Source organism: Mauremys mutica, chromosome 12 (assembly GCF_020497125.1).
Source record: "Mauremys mutica isolate MM-2020 ecotype Southern chromosome 12, ASM2049712v1, whole genome shotgun sequence".
NCBI classification, from domain to species: Eukaryota; Metazoa; Chordata; order Testudines; family Geoemydidae; genus Mauremys; species Mauremys mutica.
The window spans coordinates 28483823-28496110 of NC_059083.1; the positions used below are offsets into that span (position 1 = coordinate 28483823).

General features: G+C 50.8%; 1 protein-coding gene across 2 annotated transcripts in view; it reads right to left on the reverse strand.

Moving 5' to 3' along the window:
- The window catches only part of LOC123346102 (E3 ubiquitin-protein ligase TRIM39-like), a 32285-nt gene extending 24183 nt beyond the window's left edge, over window positions 1–8102 (reverse strand). The window contains exons 1-6 of one of the 2 annotated variants that reach the window (XM_044983322.1): window positions 8053–8102; window positions 4937–5640; window positions 3301–3396; window positions 2007–2234; window positions 1669–1691; window positions 1466–1569 (exon numbers count right to left, since the gene is read on the reverse strand). In XM_044983322.1, coding sequence (XP_044839257.1) covers window positions 1466–1569; window positions 1669–1691; window positions 2007–2234; window positions 3301–3396; window positions 4937–5353 — 868 coding nt within the window. In that variant the 5' untranslated portion in view covers window positions 5354–5640; window positions 8053–8102. Of the gene's footprint in view, window positions 1–1465; window positions 1570–1668; window positions 1692–2006; window positions 2235–3300; window positions 3397–4936; window positions 6139–8052 lie in introns of those variants that run through there. The other variant, XM_044983323.1, reaches the window with a different exon arrangement.
- Window positions 8103–12288: the final 4186 nt, after the last annotated feature.

The following is a 12288-nucleotide window of genomic DNA, read 5'->3' on the forward strand; positions in this document are numbered from 1 at the left end:
GAGCAGGTCCCTGCCCACTCACCCGCCATTTGCCCCAGACACAGAGAACCCAGGTGCCGAGGGAAGGAGCAGCCCCAGTAGCGCCGCATTGGCCCTGGCACGGGCTGAGCCTGCGAGCGCAGCAGCAGAGGCAGCGGCAGAGAGAGGGGCTCAGCCATTGAGAGCAGCAGCGTCCCCACCCGCAGGGGAGGGGTCAGCGCTGGGACAACAGGCCGGGCTGCGTCAGGGGCTGGGAGCTCTGGCAACGAGCGCGGTGCCAGCACCAACGGCCCTGCTGGAGACCCTGGGCCTGGCCAGCCTGGAGCAGCCAGCGAGTGACTCAGGGGCTGGGACCCTGCCCAGGAAGGGGCTTCTGCGGGCTGGTGATCCCCTAGAACGAGGCACTGAGCTGACTGGCTCAGGATCCCGACAGGCTCAGGGGCCAGGGGTGTGGAATGGCCCAGAGCCTAGCCGTGTTCAGGGCCCAGTGGACACAGGCTGTGCTGGGCTGGGAGCGGCGAGCGGGGAGGGGAGCAGGGATGTGCTGGCTCCAGCCACTCACAGACAGGAATCTGCTTCTCCCACAGCCTGGGGTTCCTGCTCCCTGGAGCCCTGAGATCCTGGCCCTGCAGCCTCCATCAGCTGGGACAGACACACCCAGCTTGGCCCCTTCGACTGTCCCCTGCGGGGGGTGGGTGGGAGGAGAGGAGCGGCGGGGGTAGGAGGAATGGGCCAGATCAACAATCACAGACCGAGTTCATTGAACCTTCCCACCCCCCTCTCCTCTGCCTTAGCTTCTTCTCTGTCCCTCCTCGCTGTCAGGTTTCCGCCTTTGCCCCCGGTCTCTGCGCTGGGGTTGTGGGAGGGGTTTGGATGGGGGCAGCTCACACTCCGCCGTTGTGGCAGGGTCACACTCTTGTGAGTGAGTCTCACTCACTGAGCAGCAAACCACTGACCCAACCTCACACTGGGCTGTGCTCAGAGCAGACGAGGGGCCCGTAGGATTCAGCTTATTACCCAGTAACACACGGCCCAGGTCAGACTTCAGCAGCCAGACAGGCCCCTCCTCTGCTCATAAACTGGGCCAGCCTTGGCTAATGGGGGCTGGGGCAGCGCTGAGCAGTGGCCACACAACGCAGCCCTCACGTGTCCCAGGAGAGAGGCACAGACACGTCATCCGTAACCCGTCTGTGCAGCACCCACAACAGCGGGCCCAGTCTAGGCCTCACAGCACCTGGCTCAGTGACACCCAGTAACTCAGCCATGGAGGGGTCAGGATGTCAGAGTGACGGGGCCTGGTCAGACACCTGGGCAAGTACCAGCAGGTGGCTGTAAGTAGCAGGCAAACTGCCCAGCACTCAGAGCATCAGCCTCCAGCTATCACAGCTCCAAGCCTGTCAGCTGGGCCCATGTGTGTCCTGGGGTCCCAGGCTCTGTCCAGAGCCCCAGCACAACACAGCTGAATGTCCCAGTAGAATCCACTCACCTCCGAATCTCTGCAGCGCTTCCCTCATGTCAAGGGAAATTTTATACACGTTCTTCAGGTCAGTAGAAACAGTTTCTGGTTCCTGGAGTTTCACATTCTCACTCCTATGAAGAAAACATCCCATCATCACTCAGCTGCTATGTACACACATCATCCCAGAACCACCACCAAGAATATAAGAGCAATGAACATAGGAAACACACCTGCTCAATGTGCTTTTCACATCCTGAAAGGAAAAAAAAGAATCAATGTTCTGTATTAACACAATGTGCATAAAACTGTGTGAGTTTCACTCTGGGCATCAAACTTTCATCTAGAAAATAGATGTATCATCCATTTAATCTCCCATGGCCTCACTGGGTCTCCATGAGGAGAATTCCCCTCTAACATGAACTGGGATATTTTGGAACTGATGGAGCCCTTAGCCTGATGCTCTGTTTGTCAGTAAACCACAGAACACATTTACTCTAATTGTTGGAATCCAGACCCAGGGATCTGAGTTCTAATTCTGGATGGGTGGAGAATTTTGATGCCGTCTCACCTTTAGCAGCTCAACAACTGGTTGCTGACACTTCTCCTCTAGCTCTGTGATCAGCTGCTGCAGAGAGGAGCTTTGCTGGGAGAGTTTGGTTACATTTTCCCTTAGTCTCTGTAGAGTCTCCTTCTCCTCCTCCTCCAGGCTCTGCAGAAGCAGCTGCTCCTCTCTCAGCAGTGTGTGCAGTTTGTTAAATTCACCCGCAATCATCTCTCTCCTATTCTTCACTTTCCCCTTGAAATAGAAGAATAGGAAAGGCACAGAGAAACGTGAGCCAGATTTTGACTTACACAGACTGGGCCTCTGTCCATGAAGCAGGGCATTAGATCAGTATCAGGTTTGTAAGGAGATTTACTTCTTTGGGCACTGTACCATAATGGGTTTCTTTTAGTTCAGAGTTCATATGGCCAGTTCTATAGCAGGGTTGTCTAGGGTGCTTTGTAAAGCAATAGTATGTTATTGCAGGTGGGAGGGGATGGACACAGGGGAGTGGGGAGAAATCAACGGAGCAGGAGAGATTTACAGGGGGCCACACAGGGCATCCAGGGGGGGATTTGGGTGCCCAGTGCTGGGCACTCAGACACCAAGGGGAGCCATCACAGAGGGATGTGGGCGATGCTCCTTCTTTGACAACCTGCTCCCAGGGCTGCAAAGTTCAGGACCTAGGGCGGGTGCTAATAGTCCTTTGGGTGCATCCGGGGGCTCACATGGGTGTTGGGTGCCCAGGGCATTGTCAAGGCTGGCTATGGCCTCACCCAGCCTGGCCGAGTGCCCCCTGCCCATGTGCCCAGTGCCCCTGGGATCGCAGCCTTTAGGGAGCCCGTCAGCTGTGGGGGGGCCCCCACCAATTGCTCCTCTCCATCCCTCCCCGCCATCACTCACCCTTAAGGGGGCAGAAAGGAGCAACCGGCAGGCGAGGGGGACTTGGGGGAGGGAGAGGGGTGAGGAGCGAGCTGCAACAGTGAACGGTGAGCGGGGAGTCTCTGGGGAGGGGGCTGAGTGGGAGCCGGGCATGGGGCAGAGCAGGAGCGGCGCATGGGCGGGGCCTCAGGGAGAGGAGGACAAATGGGGGTGGAGCAGTGGGCAGGGTGCTGATCCGGGTGCCGGGGAGGATCCGGCACTCACGCCCGGCATCCCCAAATGCCGGAGGCATGCGCTGCCCCTTGCTGGCACCAAGCCTGTGCAACGGAGCAAACCACCAGAGCATGTTCGTAACCTCATCCTGGAGTTTTATGGTCCCGTCTTTCCTGGGAATGCTGCAGGGGGAAGGGCTTAGGGATGAATAAACCCGGACACCCACCTGCCACTCTGTGGTTTTCTTCTCCTCTGCAGACATCAGAGCCAGGGCCTCTTCCAGCTCCTTCCTCAGAGGGCCCAGGGCTCCCTGGAGTTTCTCCTGCAGGGACATCGCGTGCAATAAACAGCCATTAGTCTGCCAGTCCGATGGGTGGAAGTACTGTCCATATTGGCATTTCATACACGAGCAGTAAATACTCTGGAAAGAGGCAGCAGACTGGGCTCTGCCTGCCCCAAAGGCCTCATGGGAGCAGAGACGCCAGTCTCAGAGCAGGGGCTCTGCTCCCTGCAGACATTCAGGACTTCTCAGAGCCTGTGTCTGAGCTAAAGCTTCACATCACTGAGCACAGGCCAGAGGGGAAACAGCTGGGAAGGTTCTGAACGATCCCTCCTGCCGGTGCCAGTGAAGAGGTTGGGGCAGCACCTCGCTGCTCTGTACCCAGACCCAGGCCAGGAACAAGACCCCACGGTGCTCTCGTCTGTCCAGGCTCCCATGTGGCCAGCCGAGCACCTGAGCCAGCGCAGTCCCATTAACTGTACGGGGTGAAGCTGTGATGTGGCTGGAGGTCAGTGAGGAACAGGGAACACTTGGTCTGGGGGAATGTGTCACCCATAATTATAACTGCTCCAGAGCTGTAACAACCCAGGGCTCTCTTCCCCTTTGACAGCGTGTGAGTCATTTCACACAGCACAGCAACGTGCTCCTGCCCCGTCAGCTCCACTCTGTGCAACACCCCTGGCAGCCCCCCAGAGCCGCCTCCTGAGATCTCCCCATTTCACTTTTTCTCTTTTCTCTGAGCCCTCGAGTTCTCTCCTCCCCTCTGCCCAAGGGCCCAGGCTGCTGCTGTGAGCTCCTGGGGAGCTGTTCGGTGACACCCCTGCGGTGCTGCTGCAGGGAAGCAGTGAGGGAGGGTGGGAGCCAGCAGGGGCTAGTGAGAGACAGGAGGCGGAAAAGCAGCCTTTGCATCCAGCAAAACAGCGTCATAAATGAGTAGGGATCAGAACCGGGGGGAGAGAAATGTGGCTGGATTCTTTGAAGCTCCACCCACAAAATAAGCTCCGCCCACACGAGTCACTAAAAGGAGACACATGATCTGTTCAAATGGTGCATTGTTCAAAACAGGATGGAGTTGCTGATTGTTTCCAAGGCGCTCCTGGGGCCGAACTCCCCTCATGGGGCTAGAATGTACCCCCGGACTCCCTCTCCGCTGTAATTCTCCCCCTTGCTCTCACAGGGGAACGAAATAATTAACAGTGTTGAAATTTAAATGATCAGTTCTCCAGTCTGAAGGTAACACACTCACCTAGACTGGCCTGCAGCTCGTGTGATTTAAACCTCACTGATCGTTAACACTGGCCGTGGTGTAAAAAGTCCTCTTATTTCAGCAGTGGAAGCTGAGTGTGAAAAACATTCAGAATCTCAGAGAAAAGTTTCCCACATCAGGTATCTTTGAAGACTTGATATTCTAATTCTGTCACCACACTGCCAGATCATTCATTTTGTTATAGCATCTCCCATACAATGAAGGCTTTACAGAGCTGAATGATGCATCACACCCATGATAGGCAACTTTCAGTGAAATCAGCCTGTAATTAAAATCCAAAGTTATTACCCATTAAACTTGACAGCAATTCCCTACCTTGTACTCCTGGGCAGCTTCCTTTATGGGAACCACCCTGTGATCTCTGTGATCCCGGGACAGATGGCAAACCACACAGACAGAAGTTTGATCCTCTTCACAGAACAGTTTCAGAGTCTCCTGGTGTTCCCCACACACCCTCTCCTCTCCTGCTCCCTTTGCTGCCTGTAAACTCAGCCGTTTGACCATTTCTACAACATTTGCCAGCTTCCTATTCGGCCTGAGGTTTCCCTGTTGCACAGTTTCTCTGCACTGAGGGCAGGAGATGTCTGTATTCGATCCCTCCCAGCACTGGGCGATGCAGGCTCCGCAGAAATTGTGCCCACAGTCTATAGTCACTGGGTCCTTAAAGTACTCCAGACAGATGGGGCACGTAGCTTCCTCCTGGAGACTTTCCACGGGGTTGTCTGTGGCCATGGCTCCCTCTGGGCAGCGTCACAGGGTTAGTTTCACTTTCCTGAGCTCAGAAATATGCCCCGCCTGCAGCAGCAGCAATTGGGTGTTTCCCTTCCTGGAACTGACTTAGGCTGTTTGCTGAGCTGGAGCCAGATCACCAGTAACATTCCAGCCCTGGGGGCTTTGGTGAGAAATGTCCCAACAAGGCTCTGATCCTGCAATCAGCCCCCTCTGCTGGTGTGTGTGGGGGGAGTCACTGGGGCTACACATGGACATCAGCTTCCCCTTGTCCTGATGAGCTGACAGAACTGCGTGTCCAAGGAGTGATATTTAGGCTTGGCAGAATTCATTTGATTTAATACGTAATTTTGACAGATAAGATTAATATTAATTTGTAAGAATGTTTATATATTTATCTATTTAAACTGTCACAGTTTCAGTTTTTATCAATATTATTGTTCACAGTTGTGGGAAATTGGGGGGATTCAGACAATAGTTTAGTCAGACAATTATTTTATGACAGTAGACACAGAGATTCAAAAAGTTAAAAGGTGTAACTGTTAAAACACAAATTGTCAACATCTAATGTCAAAACATGCAAAGTAAATCTCCTTAAATTAAACTCTAGTAAGTTCTCAAGCAGCATTTTTCTTACTGTAGCTATTTGTAAATTTCAGTTCTTATCAATGGAAATGTTTTTTCATCCGTTTGTGTGTGCAAAGTGAAATCAACATTTACTGACATCTACCAATAAAATCTAATCCTTTCAAGTCTAGGGATATTCAATTCACAGGCCAAAAACTTGCTTAAGCTGGAATCAAGGTTTCAAAGGCCTGATTGTGACATATGCTAAGGCAGCTCTGCCTCAGTGTAAAGAAGACGCAGTGTCAAAAGTGTTGCCAACATTGATGATTTTATAATGAGTCTCATGAACATAAGAATGGCCAGACTGGGTCAGACCAATGGTCCATCTAGCCCAGTGTCCTGTCTTACGACCGTGGCCAATGCCAGGTGCCCCAGGGGGAATGAACAGAACAGGTGATCGAGTGATCCATCCCTTGTTGCCCATTCCCAGCTTCTAGCAAACAGAAGTTAGGGACCTAAACAAAGGAAGTTTCTAGTTGTCTTGGTTGCAGAGAAAAACTTAAAATGTGACCTGAGTCAGCCTAAAGTGTGAGAATCAGAAGGCAAATAGAAAGAACTCAACATTTAATATTATTTTTATTTTTTAGTCTCACAAAAGGCATCACATCATTCTGGGGGTCCTGACTCATGATTTTCAAAAGTTTGGGGTTGGCAATACTATGCCACGGAGAGCTCAGGCTTTAAATCCCCATCCCCCGTGGAAAGCCCCCTAATTTCAGGCCATCATTTATCTAAAACTGCAGAGTTAACACATAGGGAAACAGAGAGGGCGAGGTGTGGGAATGTGCATAGAGCCGGGCTGTGGGCCCAAGCAGCAAATGAGCACATCCCCCTGGATGGGGGTGAAGTAAAGGAATCACTCAGAATGCTCATTTTTATATTTAGGTCCTTAGAGCCTTTGCTGGAGAAGCCAGGCCTGAAAACAAACTGATCACTGCGAAGGCAGTATTGCCAGCACTATGTAAGCAAAAATCAAGAGGCTGCTGAAGAAAACATGAGGGTTTTTCTTCTAAAAAATTATATTCTGGACTGTTTGTTTGTTTGTGAGCAAGCAGGCAGGATTCGCTCTGGTCACGTACTCAACCTTTTCTACTCAGCCCCAAGATCAAGGAACTTACTTTTGTTAAAGTGAGAGCTGAGATTGTCACGTAATCTCAGGATTCCAAGAGCTGTGGCATTAAGAGAAACACCAGCTAGTGAAGGAGTCAGTGTGAAATTAGGAAATCTTGCGACAATCCCAATGTGATGTTTTTGTGATTTAATGTGGACAGGAAAGAGCTGCATGTCTAACTATTGCAGGTCCTTACCTGGCCCCCATCCCTGCACTGTCTGAGCAACTCACAAACTTCCATGTGCTTAGACTCACCATACTGCTGTGCAGAGATACCTGTACCTGCCAGTAGTGTGGGGGCAGAGTCAGGGCAGTGCCTTCAGCTGAGGTTACTGAGCATGCTCAGTCTGTGTGAGCATGCTCACTACAAGGCAAGCAGCAAGTCAGTGGGGGGAAGGCACATAGGTTCATTTGTCCCCTTCTCCTCCTCACACAATGTCTCTGCTGCTGTGCGATGTGGAAGGTTGTTTCCCCCATTTAGAAGAGGGGTAAGTCAGGCCCAGACAAAATAAATGACTTACCTGACTTCACACAGAGCAAAACCTGGATCTGTGCAGGTTAACGTTGCACCTTAACTATTGGGCAAACCTTTCCCTCTGCAGCCAGAACCTGGGAGAAGAGGATGAGGAGACGGATGGACATGCCCAGACACAGAGTTTGTCTGATAATCATCTCACTGACCCTCCCCACAGGCACTAGGCCAGTCTGTGCAGAGTCAGGTGATAATGGTGAGATCACCAGTCCCTGATGTGGTCTTTCAGGGGGCTCTGCTACCCCCTGATTGGCTTCCTTTGGTTGGCCCCTGGCATCTAATCAGGCCTAGAAGTCAGTGCCTTTGGGCTGAGTCTCTAGAGGCAGCCTGAGCCAGGGGTTTTACCCTTCTATACAGGGACGTCTGTTTTCTAGCAAAATCAAGAAAAGAAAAGGAGAAAACTCCAAAGAGGTCCTCATTGCGCTCACGTACGTGAAAGTGAATTCTCTCTCAGTCCTCAAGGAGAGACCTCGAGAAGGAGATGTGCTGAAGCAAAGCCACAGGGATCTCCTAGGTTGCCCCTGTCCTGCACCCCTGTCCTGCCTGGCTGATGTCAAGATCGCTCTGTGAGGTCATCGCCTCCCCACCACCTTTGTCCAATAGGCTGAGGTCCTGCCAAAGGCCCTTGTGATGTCACTTCCACACCCAGCCCTCCCCTGCGGTGCCGATGTCCTGCCCCTTTCCAGCCACATTGGATGGTTGAGCTGCTTCCCCTGGATCACCCCACTCAATGACTCTTAATTGTGGGGATGACACCGACTACACAGTAGAACACAAGACGCTCTTCCCCAGGCCACAATCAGGTTTTCATAAGTTAGTAGACTTTATGGCCAGAAGGAAACATTAGAGCATTTAATCTGATCCCTTGCGTATCCTAAGGCCTCCTGTATGTCAAAAGAGCTGGGTTTTTCTTTTACTCAAACAGTTTCCAGAAAGGCATCTAGTCTTTATTAGAAGATCTCAAGAGATGGAGAAGCCATCATTTCTCTTGGTAGTTTGTTCCAATGATGAATCAGCCTCTTACAAATCTGGGTCTTATTGTCATTAGACTTTTTCTGATTTCTGCTTCCATCCATGGGGTCTTGTCATGCCTGTCTCTGCTAGATAAAAGCCCTTTTATACTCAACATTTTCTCTCCATGAAGTCAAGTAACTCACCTCTCATTCTTCTTTTGTATATAGTAAACAGATTGAGCTTTTTCAATGTCTCATTACAAGGCATCATCCCCATCACTCAATTATGAATCTTTCCTGTACCCTCTCCATTTTTTTAACATAATATTCAAAATGTGGACACAAGAACTGGATTCAACTTTCCAAGATCAGTCTCCCCAATGCTGAATCACTTCCCTTTCCATATTCACCGCTCTATCCACCCAAGAATGGCTTTAACCTTTTTTACCACAGTTTCACATGGGCAGGTTATGTTGAGCAGCTCATCCACTATGGCCCCGAAATCCTTTTCAGGGTCACTGCTTTCCAGCGGACTGTCCCCCATTCTGTAGGGTGCCGCCTAACTCCTTTGTGACTGGAAGTATGGGTTTGCCTATGGCTTTATTAAAACCTAATTATTTAGTAAGTATTTTAGAAGAACTAGCCCATTCAAGAGAGAATCATGAATTACTCAAAGACAATGAATGGAGAAAAGCAGCAAGAGCGATCAAACACATGTGTGGTTATGGCTTATTTCCTTGATCTTAAAAGCGAGTAACAAGGACCTGAGTTTCCTCCCTCACAATAGCCCCATGCTCACACAATCAGCACTGAGACTCTGAGAATCAGAAAGCTGAGAGTTCTCACCAGATGTCCCAGGTCACCACCGGAGGGAATCACTCTTAGAGCACTATTCCAGCCACATGTCTTTGGGAGGGCCTCCCGCAATGAGAGTTGGAGTGGAACCTCCCCCCGACTGCCCTCCACTCCACATGCACAGACAGGTCCTGGTGGTGAAAGGAGAGCAGGGGGAAAGGACAAAGATGCAAGAGAAGAAGAGAAAGGAGGGAGAGACAGGAAAAGGGAAAACAAAAAGGAGAAACTCCAATGTCCCAAGTGATTCTAAGGGACAAAGTCCTAGGTCGGAAATAAAATGCTGCCCCCACAATCTAGTGTTTTCCATTCCTAGAATTCAGCTGGCACCTGATGGATCAGACTGAACAGGTTCCAAACCTCTCGGAGGCTCTTACCTTCTATACAGGGACGTCTGTTGTCTAGCAAAATGAAGAAAAGGAGAAAACTCCTAAGAGGGTCCTCCTTGCACTCACGTACCTGAAAGTGAATTCTCTCTCAGTCCTCAAGGAGAGACCTCGAGAAGGAGATGTGCTGAAGCAAAGCCACAGGGATCTCCAAGGTTGCCACTGCCCTGCACCCCTGTCCTACTTGGCTGATGTCAAGATCTCTGTGAGATCATCGCCTCCCCACCACCTTTGTCCAATAGGCTGAGGTCCTGCCAAAGGCCCTTGTGATGTCACTGCCACACCCACCCCTCCCCTGCAGTGCTGATGTCCTGCCCCTGTCCAGCCACATTGGATGTTTGAGCTGCTTCCCCTGGATCACCTGACTCAATGACTCTTCATTGTGGGATGACACTGACTACACAGTAGAACGTGAGATGCTCTTCCCTATGCTGCACACAGTTGTTCATAAATTATCAGACTTTATGGACAGAAGAGACAATTAGAGCATGTACTCTGACATCCTGCATATCACATGCTTTTTGTATAGCACAGTAGCTAGTTTTTGACTAAACATGTTCCAGAAAGGCATCTAGTCTTCATTAGAAGACATCAAGAAATGGGCAATTCCCACCACTTCCCTTTCTAGTTTGTTCCTTTGGTGATTCATCCTCACTGTTGAATATTTGTGCCCTGTTTCTAATATGAATTGGTCTCATTTGAGTTTCCAGCCACTGTGTCTTGTTATGCTTTTCTCTGCTAGATTAATGAGCCCTTTAATACCCGATATTTTCTCTCCATGAATTCACTTCAAGACTTCAGTGATGTCACCTCCCGATATTTTTGATAATCTAAACAAGCTGAGCTATTTCAATAGCTCACTAGCAGGCATTTTTCTCCAGTCCTCAAAACGTTTCATTGCTTTTTGCTGCCCCATCTCCAATATTTCAAAATCTTTTTCAAAGGTGGACGCCAAAACTGGAGGCAGTATTCCGGGATCAGTCTTACTGATGGTGTGTCAGCTCCCTATGCTACACACTGCTCTTTTCCTACATCTAATGATGGCATTAGCCCTGGTCACCACAGTATCACACTGATTGCTCATGTTGAATGGCTTGCCCAGCATGGCCCCTAAATCCTCTTCACAGTTAGTGCTTTCCTAGCAGGGGTGGCTCTAGGAATTTGGCCGCCCCAAGCAGTCATGCCTGCGGGAGGTCCACCCGAGCCGCGGGACCAGCGAACCGTCCGCAGTCATGCCTGCGGGAGGCCCGCTGGACCCGCGGCTCCGGTGCACCTCCCACAGGCATGACTGCGGAAGGTCCGCCGGATCCGCCTGCCGCCCTGCTGGGAAAATGCCACCCCAAGCGCGGGCTTGGCGCGCTGGAGTCTGGAGACAGGCCTGTTTCCTGGATACACGGCCCCATTCTGTAGGTGTGGCCTGCATGCTTTGCTGCTAGGTATAGGACCTTTCATTTGGTTATTTTCAAACTTGTTTTCTTTGAATTGGTCCAGCTTATCAAGGCATCCGATTACTCTGTGTCACTGCCCTGTCCTCAGCATTAATTACCACTCGGCTAGTATTTTATCACCCACCAATGTTAGCGGCAGTGATTTTATATTGTGTTGAAGTTCATTGATATTTATTTTCAAGAATTAGTCCTTGAGAGCCTCTTCATATCCCTAGTGCCCAGAACCTGCTCCACACAGCCCAGTGAGAAAAGGCCACCCAGCCCAGCTGTTCCATAGGGGTTAAGCACAGAACAAACTTAGGAGCTTGTGTTATCCATAGGTTCTGAACAACATGTGGGGGTCATCGGCTTACAAAGACATTCTAGACCGGTAGCATAGACAGGCCCCAAATGTATCTAAGTTTCCCGCCTTGCAAAATAGGAGAGAGAAAAAACATAACCTTGATTAGCTTCATGTTATAGTTGTGGAAACTGAGGCACACAGAAGCAAAGAGATTCGCTCATGGTCAAAAAGTCAGGAATAGAAAATGGTAGATCTGCTGATAGTCAGTCCTGGGCCCTAGCCGTGTTTATCCTGGCCTCTCTGCTTCAGCTCCAGTAACAAACCGAGTAGAGGTTTTCTTCTTCTCCATGTTCTTTAACTTCATGTCACTGCAGAAAAAAGATTTTTTCTTACTGGGTGGCTCTAATGCATGGAGATGTCTTTCCAGAAGACGTGCTCTGGCTCAGTCACGTCATAGGTTTTCTGGAGGAAGCACTCGGTGACGTTCTAGGTCCTGTGTTATACACATGTTCTAGGGCCGTGCCATCCCTCCCCGCTGTTCCTTCTACCAGCTCTGCAGATGCCCCTCCCCCAACCCCCAGGGCATACACCCAGGTGGCAGTGACCCCCCCCCCACCTGCCACTACATAATCTCCTCCGTCCACCGCCTCCACTACCATCTATAGCGGCCGGGGCCCCTTCCCCACCTTGACCAGGAAGCACAGTGTCCGTTGCCTCCTGGTGCCCACCTCGCCCGAAGTGGAGAC